Raw genomic sequence first — 19,263 nt, 5'->3', positions numbered from 1 at the left:
CAGCGTAGGATAAACGTGCACTGGGGGTTAAATAAATAGCACAAAACATACATGCGTGGGTTACGAGCTTAGTGGTAACCGTGGTAAATTGAAATAACCGATATATCGATGCCATTTATTTAAGCCTGCACCCTTTTGTTTCGTGCCCAGAATAGGATTTAAAATCTCATAAAATGAATATCGCGCGCTTCACTCGCCTTCTCGCGAATATTGCATATTTTCAAGACCTGTTATTGATATTACGTTGCTGTTATTTCAAATGCAACGGCAATTTTGCACAACTGTACATTGTACCTAGGTAAAAGACCAACTGGTTCGCCAGCTTATCTGCGAAATAAAAGTACACTCAGTTTTATTAATTTCTTTCATAGACTAGTGTATTTAGGTATAGCTTGCTGTGTTGTATTGTGTTGTCTGTTTAAATATGTTTCACTGTAGCCACCGTAGTTTCACTGTTTGTGAGCGTCAAAACTTTCTGTAGTTAAATGACGTTGTTCACTACTACAAGAAATACTGCATGGAACAAATTCAAATCGCTGCACCTTTGATAACTGAAGCGGCTGCGTAGCTACGCCCCTTGTGTTGTATAGCCCAATCAGAGTTCTTTAAATATCCCCCAGAACAGCAATTTCGGCCAATCATTCTCCGTTTCTGAAAAAAAGAAAGATGGCGAGCTCCATCGGTGGCATCCGCATCTTACGGCGAATTGACTTGCAGTAAGTCTGTTTCCACTCACATTTTAGTCTGCAAATTTAAACGATTCATTTTTTGTGTTCATGTGAGTGGGTGTGCAATGATGTGGAACTATAGCCCAACTGCGCCCAGTTTTTTTTCTGTAAGAAGGTCGTTTGTTTATGACATTGAGATTGAAAAGCACTGCTGTGTTTGGTAAGCTAACTTGTCAACAGTGTAGCAAGCCGCTATTTAATTGCGCCTTTCGATCTGTTATTGTTTGTAACCCCTCTTTATTATGGTCAGGCGCTTGGAAATGTGTTTTCTAACATACTCACATTGTTTCGTAAAATACGCCGCCACAAACGCCTACGTTGAACGACAACGCATTCAAACTTTGAGTCACGTGTATTGTTGCACCGTGCAAATGGCCTGAAATGTTGTAGCTTTTACAAAAGTTTGTTGACTTCGCTGCTACTGTCCAAATATCGATTCCCAAGCCGAGCGGGTGAACGCTCGGACCTGAGCCAAACGCACACGGCCGTGCGTTGCTTGGGTTGTGCCGGTTCACGCTTGACATGTAGTGTACAGTGAAGTCTGTAATCACCACCTTCTCCTGTCCCACTATGGCCCTTTGCAACTCTAATGTTCAGTGACCCCACAACGATAAAATTATAATGTAATCGGACAAGTGAATATTAAACGAATAGGCAAGGCCCGTTTTAAGCTCGCTCTCAATCAGAACAATAATTTAGAAGTTAATAAAGTGCTAAATCATTTCTTTTATGGCCATTTTTATTGAACACATTGCATGTTCCCCACACTTTTTCCAAGTTGGCACCCCAAAAAGGGCTTTCCAGCAAGGACTGGGCAATAAAGCATTAGTCTGATGGAATACACCTTTTTCTCATTTTAGAAAATCAAAAAGAAAATTACATTATCTGATTTGTACACAGCTCATAAATTAACCCAATATTCTGTGTCATTAAATGTGAAAGCACATTGGCATAAACAGTCTCACAGCTGCAATCTCTTTTCAAATGAAAGATTGAGTTCTAGTCTTTTATTTTTTATCAGTAAATTTAGACAAACTTTAAAATTGGGATTGTTGTTTATACACTACACTTGACCAGTTAATCCAAAACATTGAGGTAGGGTTATGATGAATATGGGCATGAAATAACATAGGTCTAACATGAAACACATTTGGTTGTTTTCCTATTAATTTCTTTTTATAATAATTGATTATAGTAAAGGGCAGCCAGGCTTTATAAAAATTCTTAGTCACCCAGTACAGTAAATTATTAGGTTTATACATCTGCACCTAATTTTTTTCAAGAAACTTTAATGAGGAACTTCAAACAGTTTAAATGTCAATTACAAAATAAGCACGGTTTTAAGGTTCAAGTAATCTGTCCACGTCGGTCATCGGAGCGTGGCACCAGGTGCTTTTAATTCAGGGCACATGAGTTTCCAGAGGCACAGCAGACACGACTGCCCCCCTAGTCTGCGGCGTGAAGAGGCTGTCACAACGTCCCCCGTCATGTGTGCTGGTTGTGCGCGTGAGAGCGTGTCAGTTTTAATGCGCGCGTGCGTGCTAACCGTTCCTGAAAGTCCTTACCGTGGGGCACGACGTTAAGCCAGTTAATGGCCCTGACTCCTTAGTCCTGTGAGCAGCAACATGTAATTTGTGCCTTCCTGTTTGTTTTAACGAGCACATTGTTTTTCCAGTCGCCCGCGATTTTTTCTCCTTTTTTTTTACGTGCCGTGGACCGTTGGTCGGTTGCTGGTGTTCGTGTGTGGCGACGCCGCCGCGCGTTCTTCGCTGGGGATAATCACCTTCCGCTGGGGGTTCAGCTGTCTTCCTGTGCGGGGGCAGGAAGCAGATCACACCGCCCCTGGGTCAGCGTGCCCGGGCCTTAATTGGAGCCCGCTCGGAAGGCTGAGCGCTGGAATATGCGCTTGTTTGTGTTTTAATGGAGGGAGCCCTGGGCCTGGGCCTTCGCGGTGGACTGCGGTATGTCACAAACACCTCCGTGTCAGAGATCCTACGGCGTCCTGCGGGGAAAAATTGGCTGCTGGTATGAAGTCGACAAGTGATGAAAGTAGCCTGGAGCTTGTCAATTACCGAGCCGAGGCCTGGATCCTATAAGCTAATGGTCCGCTTCCTCTCTCTAGGCCTGCCAAAGCTTTACTGCGCAGGTTATAAAATCCAAAGTGCAATGCGCTCTCACTGCATTTCCATTGAAGAGAGCCTGTGTAAAGCTCGCAGGCACTTGGCGTCTGCTTTCTGAAAGTAGTGCTGTGCAGTACTCAGAGGTGCATTTCCCATTCCCACTGTTGGCACAAAAAAATATATATATATTTGGCTCCTGTGAAAAGGCCAAACTAATAATGCGCTCTCATTCTTGCACTCTTTCCCTAGTCTGAATTTAAGCACAATTAAATAAGTAATCTGTCCTTTCATACTACAAATAGCATACAGTTAGTGTTTGAATGTGAAATGTTGCAGTGGCTGTTGTTATCATTCTGCTCTTGTTTTGTTTCCAAAAGCAAACTAGGGAACTACATGTGAGTCTCCTGTATGACGTACTTGTGGCTATTCAGCTTAAAACCCTTTCACTGAGCACCGCAGCTAGTAGCTGCATGCATGCAAATAAAAGAATAGCCTGGCAGTGCAGTATAATGGCTAAGGAGTCGGTCTTGTAACCAAAAGGTCGCAGGTTTGATTCCCCGGTAGGACAGTGCCATTGTACCCTTGAGCAAGGAACTTAACCTGCATTGCTCCGGTATATATCCAGCTGTATATTTGGATACAGTGTAAGTCACTCTGGATAAGAGTGTCTGCTAAATGCCTGTAATGTAATGTAATGGATGTTGCTAGCTAGCTACTGAGCTTCAACATAATTAATAGCCTAGTCGCATGTCGCTAGCTAGTTATCTGGGTGTAAGAGGTCTGTGTGTATTTACTAGTTACTGGCAAATCATATTTTTATAAGATTTCTGTGACATTGGTCAGGAACTACCAAAGAAGTTACTGCTAGGACGGCCTATGGGAGGCCCTCATTGCAGTGATTTAGTAACCCCCATGCTATGTTCCCCCCTGCGAAACAGGTTGTGGGTAATATTACACCTTATCATATATATTATATCTGTTTTAATCATATACTATGATCACTGCCCTGGTAATGTGCAGTAGGCCTCTTATTATAATTATTTTTATTGTACCCATTTTCTAATATCACCATGTTCTGATGAATAGGCGCTGAATGCAGACACAGTATTGAATATTGAAATGTTACGTAATGTTTTCCCTCCAGTGCAGTTCACTGTTTGTCATTCAGTGACTGATAATTTTGTGTTCCTGATGGTGCTTATTCTGTTTACACACTGCTTGGTTTGTAGATAAGTGGGTGGATTATGAACACTTTGACCTGCAGGATAATGCAGTGCATTGACAATGGAAAATGTAAATCTCTGAACATGGCAGAGCTATGATCTTTGTACTGCTTTGAAGATTTAAAAAGGTGTGATTTCATACTATTATGGGATACAGTCGCAGAAGGGGGGGGGGGTGTGTGCGCATATTCTTCAGGAGAAAATGTAAGTTTATGTAGTTCTGTTTTTAATTTAGAGCGTTTTAATCTGTGTAGGAATCTTCGTCTGGTCTTTTTCTGCGGCAGGCTGCTCTCTCACAGGATCGTTTCAGCTGTGGCCTCTCACAGTAAAATAAATCTGCTGAGTAAACAGCAGTGTGTTGACATCTGATTTCCACATTGATTGCTGTCGGAAGCTGCGGTAGAGGTGTGTGGGCCTAATCCTGTTAGTAAAGACAACAGCCCGACCTGCTCTGCTGCAAAACGACAGTGAAAACAGAACCTGTTTAGCACAATCTTGCACAGTAAATTGTGATATTCAGATATGCGTGTAGAAGCGATTGAGTTAACTTGGTGGAGCCTGAAGGGTAAAATACGAAGTTTTAAAAGCTTTTGAGCAGGAGGACCAACTGAAATGTGAATCGCATGTCTCTTTAAGGTCAGCCAATAGGAACGTTAGGAAAACCGTATAGGTGTTGCTGCAGCAAAAGAAGTGAGCAGTTTTGCTATTCAATCATGATATTTTGGAGGAAGAGATGAATAGTCATACAAAAGCATGTTGGCTTTTTGTCTTTAGCCATCAAGAGGTCTTACCATGTTCTGCTTGCTTTAAACAAAACCAAAAAAAAAAACCCAACGATTCAGCCAAAAAAAAAGTAGTTTCTTTCAAACCAGTACATCGATAAATGGGCCTGTTACCTGTCCTTGCCCTTCCTAAACCTGCCTTTGAAATCGGTTACAGGGCATTAACTTCACACATGTTGCCGGGGGAAACGGAGAGCGGGGTAACCGGATTGGGTCCCAGCTGAGTAAACGCGGGCGGAGGACGGGCGGGGAGGGAGGGAGAAGGGCACTGGTTCCGGGGAACCGAGAGCGGTCCATACGGCAGACAGATGGGGCCCCGGCCCGGAGCTCCCCGCGGACGAAACCGCCATCCAAACAGAGTGGCTCCTCTGCCCGAAACACACTGAAGTCTTTGATCGGCGCTGCAGCGCCTCGGCCCCCAGACCGGACCCTCGGACGGCACATGGTACCGCATCTGTGCAAACACGGCCTTTCTGGAATGTGCAAACAATGCAACAAAAGAGTCCTGTGCTGTGAGGCCCGTCCCTGGCCGACGTGTGATATGTGTGGTTTGGAGATCAAACGCGGCGCTGCTGGGAAATGTGCCATGTTTTCTGAAACAATAACTGAAGGGGGGGGGGGGGGGGGGGGGAGAGAGACCGTGAGCGACTTGATTTAAGTGCGCAGTTTAACCAAAGGCAGTGTGACTCTGTCCAGAGAAAAAAACAATACTGTAACTTAAATGACACACGCACACACACGCGCACACTCTCTCTCACACACACGCACACGCACACACGCACACACTCTCTCACACACACACACACGCGCACACTCTCTCTCACACACACACACACACGCACACACACACTCTCTTGCACACACACACATGCACACGCGCACACTCTCTCACACACACACACACACACACACACAAAATGATTGTACGCACACCTGTTTTATATAACCATATCATCGTATTTCTAATTAATCATATAAAGCGTGATTCACATTATTATAATTATTTTTTTAGACTGGGATGGCATTGATTGTTTGCTTACCGCATTTATTAACATGGAGATGTTGAAATTTCCACATGAACACCCAAATTACCCATGCTATGTGTCTTTTTAGTAACTTCCAGTATTGTAAGGAATTTGCATCTTAAATCTTTGGATTCATTTTACAGTGTAAATATTTTTAAATCAGGACTGTATAATTCGATCTTTCATTTAATATAATCTCCATTACAATTTATTGTGATTTATATACATTTTTGGCAGATGGTGTTTTTAAGTTTTGTTTTGCTGGTATACTGAACATTTTACTAGTAATGGTCAATCTTATTTCTTTGCTCATGTTTAATTTACATGGAATGTGTGATGTAAAGTTATGTACAATCCTTTTCCTTTAAGTCTGTCCACCCATGTTTCAGAAGTAAACCCTTGCATTATCTCGGTGCTATCCTACTGCTGGATTTTATAAAGTGGTCGATTTTAGTATCTGAAAATTTCAGTTTGGGGGGAGGGGGCTTAAGGGGGTCCTGGAGGCTAAATACTGGCTGCACAATCTGGCATGTGTGGGTGATGCTAATTTCATCTTTCATGTACATTTCTCCTGGGCCAACATACTTCACTGTGGATATTCAGGGCTCAAAATTAGACGCTGCTGCCAGATGTATCCTGTGTTTGCCTGAACTCTAGCGAATCTGAGAGTGGATTTTTCCCACGTGCATTTTGCCGCGGTAACTGTAATCCGAAAGGTCTATTTGTGACGGAAACGAGGCAGGTTGCATTGGAGAGAAACAATGTTATTCGCCGTTCTACCCCATGGTGTCAGTGTTTGCAGCGGTACGTGTAGGTCTTGGGGAATTTCACCTTGGCACTTCATGTGTAACATGTATGAACGTTGCCCAAATATTAAATGCAGGCTGTATCGGAGCTGGGAATGCCTGTTGGTCAAAACTGGAATAATAGCCTAATAGTAGAAATATTTTTTACTTGAACAGTCGCTGTAATTATGAATGGATGGTAATTGAAGTGAAAAAAGAAGAAAAAAAACAAGAAAAGAAATGCGCGCGCACACACACACACTCCAGAAGATGCTTGTTTCATGTTGTGATCTGCGTGTTTCATCATTATTGGTTTATTGTATACAGCTTTATTATTAAATGAGGCTGCGACATTTCCGTCGCTGAATTTTAAAACAATATGAAGAAGTATAACGAATTTATAAAGCGATTATAATCTAGCCCGGTGTTATGTGTTGCTGAAGACGTGATTGTTCTAATTCAAGGTATGGACTCCTGTCATATAAATCCTGTCTCTTCAATTAAAATTAATTTATGTAGAGTAGGCTACGAAAAATAGCCAACGGTAGGCTGCCCTAGAAGACACAAAAATAATATTTGTCCCCATAATATTAAAGTGGCCTTTATGGTTATGAAAAAAATCAACGCAAATTCATTGTAAACGTTTATTTATTACAAGCGGCGCTTAGAGCAGTATTAAAATACGGGAGTCATTGTCCTCGAAGCGCGTGATGAAACAATATATCTCATTATATATTAAATATAACAATATATTTAATGGCTTTATGAAAATGAAATATTAAAAGAACATAAGCACTAACAGGAATTGTAATAATAGCTTCATATTTCCCAGGGTGCGGTGGATGTAAATGTGAAAGGAGGCCCCTAAGGTTTAGAGGGGGTGTCCTCCACGGGCCTGGCTCCCTCTCCGTCTCTGTCGCGCTGGGCCCGGGGGGGCCAGGGACGTTTCGGCACTCTCATTAGGTTTGAAGATGAGCGCGTCCTGGTGTAGAGCGCGCGGTAGGGGGGTTCCTGTTGGCGGCTTCGCTCGCGGTCGGTAGATGGCGCTGGCCGTCTCGAATTACGCTCAGATTTCCTGCCCAAGGGGGCGCGAGTTTGATGTGCGAGCCGCTACTGTATTTACGACCCGCGCGCACAACGGACTCTCGCAGCGTAACAGAGTCGTTTGCCATTTTTAAGAGCTGGTGGCAGGCTGTTAACGGAGCTGTGCCTTTTCACATCCGTTCTCGGGAATTCCCTGTTCTGCACTTGAATGATTTAGAGAAATACGAAACACACACATATTGCATATAGATTTTAGATGATTTTTTGATGACTAAAACACACGTTTTACAATTTATTATATCCATTAGCCTATATTTACATCACCCATAATCACAACGACTCCGTATTTTTTAAAGAAATATGTAAATGTTACTTTGTATAATTGTACATTTATCACTGTATGAAAATCAATTTTCTACATTGTTAATCTCGTCAGTTGTCAAGTACGAAGGTGGTGTAATGAAATAGATTTTTTTTTTAATTTTATTGCTTTATTATTGCCAATTCCTTGTTTCTCATTTTAATTGCACATTCACGTAATAATTTAAAGCCGTATGTGTAGCCTACATAATTCAAGAACAGAACATACACATTTTAACTAAATTATAGTTAAAACTAAATTATAAATTATACTACATTAGTTATTTGGTAACAGCTTGGAATAATTTTATTCAATTCCTAAATAAAGTGTGTATTGGTATTTTTATTTTAGTTGAAAAATGTAGGCTATGCCTGCTACTATTATCATTGCTATAAATTGTGTGTTTTAAAAACAGGAGATTTGAGGATTGTGGCCTCTGATGTTGACTTTCTTTGGCAGTAGGTGTACAGGGATACATTACCGTGCTGTACTGGGCAGCTGAATTAATTCAATTTGGTATCTGGAAGCAAGCTCTGTAAGTGAAATTTTAGTTTGTTAGGCATCCATCGTTGCCCAGGACGATCACATGCAGCGCAAACTTCCAGCATGCTGCATTAAATAACAAACTCTTCACTTCTGTGCCCCCCCCCCCCCCCCCCTTCTCCTCCTGCTGCTGCTCCCCTGCCCCTCCTTGTCGAACCTTGCTCGGAATCGGTCATTATACCGCCCCCTCTTGCGCTGTGTCACGTCCGCTCCTCCAGCAACAACAAGGACGCTTGTCGGAGGCGTCGGCCCGTGTGCCTGTGCGGGCCGGCTGGCTGGCTGGGCAGCACCGTGACCCTTGTTCCCTTAATGAAGTGCTTGATGAGCTTCTCTTCACAGTCCTGGTTACAGCGAACACCACCACCCCCCACCCCCCCCCGGTAGTTCTCTCCCTCTCCTCCTCCCTCTCCCTCGCTCCCTCTCCTCCCTCTCCCTCGCTCCCTCTCCTCCTCCCTTGCTCCCTCGCTCCCTCTCTCCCTCTCCCTCGCTCCCTCTCTCCCTCTCCTCCTCCCTCTCCCTCGCTCCCTCTCTTCCTCTCTCCCTCCTTGTCCACCGAGGGCCCTCTGCTTCTGTTGACTCCCCTTAGTGCCAGTTCTGGCCTTTTGCACACACAGGGTATAGAGCATTAATGCGCCAGTGCCCCTCTTCAAAAAATGCAACTGTGCTCTTTTTGTTGGGGGGGCGGGGGCGATGCTGGTTCTGTGTCTAAGAAACACAACCTGACAATGAACATTTTTTTATTTCCTTCAATAGTTCTGTTGCTTCAGTGGCATTTATTATCATACTGAGTTCTGCGTGTCTTCTCACCAGCACTTTCGTTTGGCTGTTTTTGTTTGTTTATCGTTTCCAGATGGCTGCCACTGAGATTCTGTCGAGTACCTTTCATGTTCCCAGAAGGGTTTTTGCAGTGAGAGTTTTTTTTTCCAAGCACTTATCCTGTCTCATACCCCTCTTTTTGATAATTAATTTAGTTCAAAAATAGGAAACACCTTTCAAGTTTTTTTTATTTTTGCCGTTTTTTTACCCCAGAAAAGATTAACTTAAGTTTTAGGCACCACAGATTAATTTCTTTCATGATTTATTTATTTGTGTTTATTTATTTTATTTTTAAAGATGGCACGAGGCTGACATCTGTGAGCTCAGAGTTTGTGCTTTAGTCACGTGGTAGTGTAGTGCTGGACCGACGAATGCTTTGCTACACTTTGGCGTTTTGTACACTTTGCCGTTTGGAATTTGCTTTTGTTCGCGAGCGAACCTGGCGGAGCTGAAACGGTCTTTAGCTGCCCCGCGTCTGCGTCACTGTGAACGCGGCGGCTATTTACAGGAACGCGGGGGGTCAGTGCGGGGGCGGGCGGCGTTACTCATCGGATGCGGTTAAAACGGGTCCCTAATGAAGGATCACGGCTTCATAAAACTCTCCTGTTCTTTAATGGGGCCCCTGCTTCAGAGCCACCGAGTGAGTGATTACTGTGGCATTCCTTTTCCCTTAATCCAGTCTCTAGCAGTGACTTAACCTGGAGCCGTAATGGCTGAGTCACGGCGTAACCGTGCCTTAACCTGGAGCCGGAATGGCTGAGTCATGGACTCATCGGGCAGCTGTCCGTCCGCATTGTGAGAGGGGATGAGCGGGACGCAAAACATGTTTCCCGCCCGTTGAACTTTTGTTTAAAAAAAATGGCTTTTTTTTTGTTCTTTTTTTTTGCAAGTTGGTCAATGAAAGAAAAGAGTGAAATTGAAGGAAAGAGCGTGCCTTTGTTTTAGCAGGGAATTGCGCTGAGTCGGTTTGTAAGGACGCCTTCCATGACGTCGCTGTAGTCACTGGATCGCAGGTTGATTAGCGCTCGGTTGATTGGCTGAGAGCTGTCATAGAGCGTTGGAGCAATACTGCGAGAAGCGGATGAGATTTGGGCACTGGACTGTAAAGCTCAATGCCCTATGCCGAAGTGTGCTTTCTTCCTCTGTGGTTTTTATTGTTTGGTGCTGTGTTAAGATCTGTGGTAATGTCTGGAGGTCGTTCATAAGACACTGAAGAAATCGGGCCTTGTAGAATTTATTGATGGTTTACCTATAATGGGAGTTTCTGTTCTTATGCACAAATGTACTTTAGTTTGATGTGCTTAGGGGAAATTATTTTTCAGTTAGCATCGGTAGTGATATATACATTTGTGGAAAATGGTTTCCTTTACCATTTCAGGATTTAAGGTCTTAAAAATTTTGAGAATTTTGAATCTTTGAGTTTGTGTGTGCATGTGTTTTGAACAAATAAAATGAAAAATATACCCCACAAATATCACCTTTCTCAGTAACCGGAAATGCTGTCTTCTACTGTACCCACTTAAATCTGTAATAATTATTAACTACCTAAATAAAACTAATTACCTAGGACTTATGAATAAGCATTCCATTCTCTGTTGTGTGTGTATAATATATAGCTTTAAAGATTTTTTCAATACCGCAATCTCATTTTTCTGTTTTGGTGTTTTTTGACACAGTTGGTGTGTTTCCAACAAGACTCACTGCTTCTAAAAGAAACAGTTTCTGTCATGTTTCAGATTTTCAATAAAAAGCTGATATTCCAGAATGGTGTTTATCCGGAAAAGATGAGAGGAAGAGGCTCGCCAGTCTTGTTTTTGTAGTTATTGGAGAACGACTGCTTATGCCCGGGGGAAGTCCACACATTTGGCACCATCAAATGCTCAGGAAAGAGAACCTCAAAACATGTTTCTGGTGTTACGACCAAAAGAAAGTATATTTTTAAAGAAATTAATTGAATCCCCTGGCATTTGCACGCTTTGTAATGAGGAAGTTTTGCTCGCTAGTGGAAGGATAGATTTCCTATTATGCCAGAGGCTGATTTCCAAGTAAATATTTCTGTTTTGCCGCAACCTTAGTGATTACCATATGAATGCCAAGAATAACTGACTCACCCCTGCGATGCTTATTCAGTGAAAATGAGATCTTCTCAGGCTTTTCACACGTATTAGGCATACTGGTGTTTCTGTCCTACAGAATGGTCTGTATGGGGAAAGGTCAGCGTACCTATTTTAAGGTTCATTCTTTGAGGTTAAAAATAAGTAGAATCACTTTCATGCTGCAGTTCATTATTATAGTCCCAGAATGGTGAACTGCACAAACTCCCCTGCGCACATGTAGTTTTCAAATCTTCCACAGTGGGCTGTGAAGTTCTTTGTTTCTCTTTAGTGTTTTTTTTTTCTTCTTTGTGGTGTGCTGTGACACTAAATATGTTTTAGTTCCAGGAGGAACGGTGGATGAGTTCCAAACCGACTCTGGTCCTGCTGACCTGCTAGCTTTCGGGCCGGTCCAGCTGCATGGCCTGTCGTCATTATGAATAAGCCTTTATTCAGCCTTAACACAATATTATTTGTCCTCAACTCTGGGCAGCGATTAAGCAAGTCGTGCCTTTAAAGTTTTTTTTTTTTTTTTTTTTTTGTATTACAGTTGAAGGGTTTGTGAAATTAAGGGAGAAAGAGGAGGAAATCACATGATCTTCATTAACAGGGAAGGCTACATCTGTGCTTGTCAAGTTGTCTCAAAACAGCCTCTCAGCTGTTAGCCAACCCGTTTTGGTTCCAAAACTCCCATTACACACATTTTAAAGTGGACTTTTCATGTTGCTAAGCACCCGTTTTGCATTTGACTATACGCCGAGTTTGCAGTATTGGAATGGCAGTCGGCTGGTCATCTCGTCAGATGATTTTTATCATTAATTATTAAAACTGTTCATATTTGAATAACGTGCTTGGACTTCTCATGATGGTGCACAGTGTCATCAGTCCAGTAGTGAGAAGAAAAGTTTATTGGTGCTTTGAGGACTTAAATGAGACGGTTTGTCTTCATACAGGAACAGTCTGAGAGGGGATTCGGATACTTTTACTCCGGTCACCATAGCAACAATATGATTTTTTTTTTTTAATTCTCATTGTACGTTTTCAAGATGTTTGTAGAAATGTTCTGGCAGCTTTTCTCAGAAAAAATATAAATGGAAAGTTAAAAAAAAAATTATAGTGTGACTGTTAATACTTTGTTATAGTGACATCCAAATGATAGGGCAACATCTTTTAAATCTTTTTCAAATATTCGTACTTGTCATTTCAAGTTGAAAACAATTAAAAAAATTTTAAGAGACAATACAGTAAATGTTATGCTTTGCTTTCCAAAACCCTGATGGACCTCCAAATTACAGTATTTAATTAATACCGGAAACAGAAACCCATCTGGGAAAATTGTTTAGATCAAACAGCCTGCTTTGAAAAAAATACTTTGAATCTAATTAACACCTATTATGGGCTGCACTAGAAAACTAATTATATTCTGATTTAGCTCTGGCCTCAAATCATATTGTGATTATTATTATAGCACTTTTGTAAGTTTCCATTAATAGCTGATTTTTTTTTTCTTTTTAAAAAATTGGTCTTTAAAATTTTTTTTTTTTAAACATGCTTTCAAATTAATATCTTATATATACTGCATAGTCTTGTTAAGCAGGGCTATGCTTCTCTGTTAAACCTTCTTTTTCTCTTATTTTTTTTTGGGGACCTGTATTTGGGTAGAACTGTTTTTTCTTAGTCCTGAGTGTGTTACATCAGCTCTATGTTACGGGCTGCAGAGACATGTTGTAAAGCCATTTTATGACTGTTGTAAGCGTTTTTATTGCCTGTGTTGTTTGACCAGGTGATAAATATGATTTGTGTCATGGAGAAAAAGGTCCTCTGAAATTTTTAACCTTTTTTATATAATAAGGACAGGGATCATGGGATGTGTGAGGTCATCGCTACCCGTTGAAAGGCCTGTTCCCTGCAAGGGGCTCATCCATTCATGAATACAGTCATGCTTAATGCACATACTTTGATTCTTGAATTCAATAAGAAATTGCACTGTGAGTTGACCTGGCAGACATTATTTGTGAACTATGGCATGACGAAACAACGACAAAAAAAATGCTAATTTTGAAATTGCAGAATTGTACAGTGTTTTGTGTGTACTCATGACTCTGGCCTCTGAAGTAATTTCAAATCCATACCTGCTGATCAGCGATTGGCTGCCTGTAGGGTTATTAAGTACTTGCCATAACTCACAGCTAGCATACAAAGCCAACTGTGTCTGTTAAGCTACCTACAGTTCATTATGTCGGTTGTTATTCCCTAGCTCTCTGTCTAGTAAGCTTGCTGCATCGTCTCCCATTAGAAAGGTTGAAGGGTATATGTTACTACCAATGTAGCTTTGAATGGCTATTGTGGCTGTGCGCCATCCACCAGAATACCAACATGCTACCTGTGACAAAGCAGCAGTGATCAGCACAGATTCTGTCTCCAGCAATCCTGTTCAGTAGCTAACATGTTCTACCTCACCTTCGGTTTAATAGATCATTACCACTCAATTTAATAGAATTGAGTGGTAATGATCTATAGATGACTCATTTGAATAAACTATAGATTTGAAAAGTATTTTTGGCAACAGTCTGGTTAACTTGATCTTATTCCTGAAGATTAATAGGAATATTTTAGCTGCTTATAATGTGTTACAATATAAGTTTTCCCATTCAGAATCTTGCATGGTGTGGTCTGGCCCACTGGTGATAATGCAGCTGTTTAAAAAATGACAGCTGTTTTTTTTTTTTTTTTTTCTTTCCCCCCGTCCAGTTCAGGCTACTGAAAGGGATTCACGGGAACATGAAGATGTAAATACAGAGGAAATGGGAACACTTCAGTCTAACGCTTTATGAATAAAGAGCGGAGGAGGCTAAATATTGTGTTTCCAGCTGGCTATAGTTTCCTGTCTCAACCTGAACTCATGGCTCAATCGACAAACCGCCCTTTCATGGTTATGACAATTTAACATTTTCTAACTAGTGAGGATCCATGCAAATGAGGTGTATTTTGGAACCAGTAAAAAAAAAAAAAGAATTAAAAAAAAAAGTTCTCAGTAAGTAAGAGCTTAGTACATTAGGGCAGGGTAGTTGGTATAGAACAGTGGTCTCCAACCCTGGTCCTGGAGAGCTACAGGGTCTGCTGGTTTTCACGGTGACTCTGCACTTCACAGTTAACTCAACTCACCTGGTGTCTTGGGTCTCAACTGGGTGCTGATTTTAAGGTGAAAACAAAAAGCAGCAGACCCTGTAGCTCTCCAGGACCAGGGTTGGAGACCACTGGTATAGAATCAATGTGTTGTTGGCTCTGACGCCGCTCGCTGAGCCTCTCCAAACGTGGCGATGGGGAAGTGGTGCCCAAGTCTTCGGTGTCTGAGCTTCTGGAGTTTGATGTCCAGAGCTGTCGCGTCCACATAAGTGAGGGGTTTGGCCAGATGGCACAGCTTTAATCAAAGAACCAATTGTATCGCAAGACTACAAAAGGGATGCAACAATGACAGAATCTACTAAAGCAACAACAGGCGCCTTTCTCAATTTATTTATTTATTTTCCTTCTGAAGACAAAAATTTCAAAATATGATTATGGCAATGGCTCTCCCCACCCCACCCCCTCACCACTCCACCCCCATGCCACCCCACCCGCTGTCATAACAGGAGTTTACTTAATTACTGCTGAATTGTTGTGTTCACAGCATTTTTTCCCCCCCTCTCTTTTCTGTTTTCATTGAGCGGTTCTGTCAGTCGTCCCACACGGTCTGTGTGGGTGTGGCCAGGCCTGATTGGCTGCAGCGAGCACACGGTCTGTATGGGCGTGGCCAGGCCTGATTGGCTGCAGCGAGCACACGGTCTGTATGGGTGTGGCCAGGCCTGATTGGCTGCAGCGAGCACACGGTCTGTATGGGCGTGGCCAGGCCTGATTGGCTGCAGCGAGCACATGGTCTGTGTGGGCGTGGCCAGGCCTGATTGGCTGCAGCGAGCACACAGTCTGTGTGGGCGTGGCCTGGCGTGATTGGCTGCAGCGAGAAGACGGTCTGTGTGGGCGTGGCCAGGCCTGTTTGGCTGCAGCGAGAAGATGGTCTGTGTGGGCGTGGCCAGGCCTGATTGGCTGCAGCGAGAAGACGGTCTGTGTGGGCGTGGCCAGGCCTGATTGGCTGCAGCGAGCACACGGTCTCTGTGGGCGTGGCCAGGCCTGATTGGCTGCAGCGAGCACGCAGGGCGGGCGAGGTTCTGTCGCGATCCCCTGCGCAGAAACAGGCCGCTGCTATCCTCAGGCCTTTGTTTACCCCTTTTGGACCACAGCTGGCAGAATAGGTGGCAGCCAGGCGAGAAAAAATAAAGGGAAAAAAAAGAAAGGAAAGGAGGAGAGAAAGAAAGAAAGCCAAACACGCGCACCGCTGCCCCCAGGACCGCTAAATAGACGCATTAGCCACAGCGCATTAGGAGCGCTGGTGCTGGAGGTGTTGGGGTGCGGGTCTCCCCGCGGCCTTTTGCTGCTTATCGTCACACTGTCTGCCCCCCCCTCACCCCCCCCCCCCAACCCCCATCTGGCGGGTCCGGGAGCACTGCGGTGTGAAAATGGATCCAGCGAGCTCTGTGCTCATCACTGCGCCTTGGTCCGGCCTTGCCGCTGATGCTTCGTTTATCTGCACGCATAGCGCTTTGTCTGTTCTGGTGGGAGAGCGTTTATCATTGGGTATTTAATCTGACTTTTTGTTGTTGTTGCCGTTTCGGACTTGCTGTTGTGTTGCCGAAGACTGTACGTCTTGTATTCTGTGCCACTGTTGACTCCCCCCCCCCCCCCCCCCCTCCAACCAGATACTGCATCAGTCTCCAAAAAATACCCATAAGGCCAATCAGGCCATATGTACAGTGTTTGAGACTTTTATTATGCACCAGCAGTACCCCACCACAGCGGGGCATATCCAAACACGCAAATTAATTCACAGCTAAATGCTGCTATATCCAGAACAGGGGAGGGAGAATGGAGAGAAAAAATGGAAGTCTTTATGCCTGACGGCAGACAAGGTGTTGGGGGGGGGGGGGGGGGGTGTCTGTGGGGGGACCTGGGGCTTGTAAGATTTCAGTTTCATAGTCAGAACTGCGAGCGTAATTTTGGAATTTACAACCGAGGAGGTGAGAATGAAGAAGAGTGCTTGATTTCATTGGTGATTAATCCATAAAAGATTCGTTTAACCCCGGTTTACTTGTGCAAGAAAACTTGTGTTAGAAAGTGAGCAGTGTGCCGGTTTTTATCGGACCGCAAGCGTTTGTGAGACTAAGGATTTTCACGCACAACGTTTGAATTTATGCCTATTGTCGTCTGATGGATCGCTCGGGATCAAAGTGAATGTTCGAAATCTGTTTGGCTTCACACTAAAGGCTGTGCATGTGCTGACTTTGAAGGGTATTCGCTTATATCACGCCGTCGCCATTTTGAAATTTTCCTGTGCGAAAACGAGGCTATGGTGGGAAGTGTTCTAGGAGCGGTGCTTACATGAAGCAGAAAAGCGATTTGAGTCGGTGATGCTACTATGGCATATTGTTGTGTACCACGCTGTAAGTCGTATCAAAGACGAGAATGTGATCAAGACTTGTCTTTCCACCGATTTCCGAGTAACCCGGACACCCGTCGCCAGTGGATTGCCAAGATAAGGAGAGATGTTGGACCTTATTTTCAGGTAATGTAACGAGCTAGCTAAGCTAGCGTCTAAGTTAGCTAACTTATCGTTAGCTTACCCTGATAATAACCTCCAAAAGTTCGTAAGATTAATTTACACGTCAACACTCACCTTAACACATCTCTCATCTCAGATCACAGACAACACAAGAGTGTGCTCCAAACTTTTCCAAGGACTGCATATTAAGATCGCTTACCGGTTTGAACAAACTGAAAAACGGGAGTGTGAGGTCTTTGTTTACATGGTGTCAGGCCAAGACCAGAAGGACAATTCAACGCTTCCAGAGGTAACTGTCAGCTGACATTAACCAAATCATTTCCGTATCAGCATGAAAAATATAATAAATGCATTTAGATCAAACCTACTAGACTATGCGTAAAAAACGAACTTTCGTAAATCTCTCTCAATTTGTGTCGACAGTGCTGCGACGAAAACAGCGATAGATTTACCCACTAGCCACAAATGTCCAAAATGTAAACAAGGCAGTTTTCACGGTCGGCAGCAACACCGTTTGCTGATTAGCTAGCACACCGGCATAGCCTACGGATGGCAAAATCGTTAACTTACCTTCGATATCAGTAATGTACCCCTCTATCCAGTTGCTGTATGCTTTCAACAGCACTGTCGACACAAATTGAGAGAGATTTACGAAAGTTCGTTTTTTACGCATAGTCTAGTAGGTTTGATCTAAATGCATTTATTATATTTTTCATGCTGATACGGAAATGATTTGGTTAATGTCAGCTGACAGTTACCTCTGGAAGCGTTGAATTGTCCTTCTGGTCTTGGCCTGACACCATGTAAACAAAGACCTCACACTCCCGTTTTTCAGTTTGTTCAAACCGGTAAGCGATCTTAATATGCAGTCCTTGGAAAAGTTTGGAGCACACTCTTGTGTTGTCTGTGATCTGAGATGAGAGATGTGTTAAGGTGAGTGTTGACGTGTAAATTAATCTTACGAACTTTTGGAGGTTATTATCAGGGTAAGCTAACGATAAGTTAGCTAACTTAGACGCTAGCTTAGCTAGCTCGTTACATTACCTGAAAATAAGGTCCAACATCTCTCCTTATCTTGGCAATCCACTGGCGACGGGTGTCCGGGTTACTCGGAAATCGGTGGAAAGACAAGTCTTGATCACATTCTCGTCTTTGATACGACTTACAGCGTGGTACACAACAATATGCCATAGTAGCATCACCGACTCAAATCGCTTTTCTGCTTCATGTAAGCACCGCTCCTAGAACACTTCCCACCATAGCCTCGTTTTCGCACAGGAAAATTTCAAAATGGCGACGGCGTGATATAAGCGAATAGCATCGTCTCTATATTGAAGAGTTATCAATGGCATCACATCATACATGGGTGTCCTCTTTATTCAGATATGACAGCCAGCATGTTGCTTTTACATACAGCTGCAGCTGATGGTCATAAAAATGGCATCAGTTTTAAGAACGGTTTACATTACATTGCTTTGGGCATGACTGTCTTATTTAGCCGACAGTTGGCAATGAATAACCATTGTTCAGCACTGGCTAATCTCGGCCAAGATCAAATCAGAAATTAATATCGAATTAGTTAATATACCCATGTTGGTTCATTACTTTAGCTTGCTGGCCAACCTTACTTTACTAGCTAACTAGAAATATGTCCAGAATTGCAACTGACAGGTGATAACCCTTTGGCATTAATGGTAATATTGAAATGAGGGTTATTATTTGTATTATCCAGTTAGTAAAACGGTCATTAAAACAAGACCGCTACTCTCAGATCGTGTAAAACCGGTTTACCTTAGAGTATTTCTTTAGAATCCTTGTCACGTGTCATAACTAATGCGCTGACTGTCCCTGTATTTTATGAAATCCGTGCTGAAAATTGTATTCTTTTAAAAGCTCGGTCTTGGAAAGCTTGGTCATCTGATATGAAATGAATGAATGTGAGCTTGCTTTTTGTCTTAAAGCCATGCGGATGACATTGCTCCCTGGTAAACCTGCTTCAGAATGCACACATTTGGCTTTTGAAAACTGTAAATAACTGTAAATGGGGAAAATACCACGGCAGGCAGAGAAGGGACTGTCATACTTTTTCC

At 43.0% G+C, this 19,263-nt stretch overlaps 1 protein-coding gene across 1 annotated transcript in view; it reads left to right on the top strand.

Moving 5' to 3' along the window:
• Positions 1-616: 616 nt before the first annotated feature.
• clybl (citrate lyase beta like) overlaps positions 617-19,263 on the top strand; it is a 69,215-nt gene continuing 50,568 nt past the window's right edge. Inside the window, exon 1 of the mRNA XM_035393252.1 lies at positions 617-716. Within this exon, the coding sequence (XP_035249143.1) occupies positions 667-716 (50 nt within the window). The 5' untranslated portion in view covers positions 617-666. The remainder of the gene's footprint in view (positions 717-19,263) is intronic.

This window comes from Anguilla anguilla, chromosome 15, assembly GCF_013347855.1.
Source record: "Anguilla anguilla isolate fAngAng1 chromosome 15, fAngAng1.pri, whole genome shotgun sequence".
Taxonomy (NCBI): domain Eukaryota; kingdom Metazoa; phylum Chordata; class Actinopteri; order Anguilliformes; family Anguillidae; genus Anguilla; species Anguilla anguilla.
The sequence above is the reverse complement of the archived record's forward strand: the minus strand, read 5'-3'. Positions and strand labels throughout refer to the sequence as shown.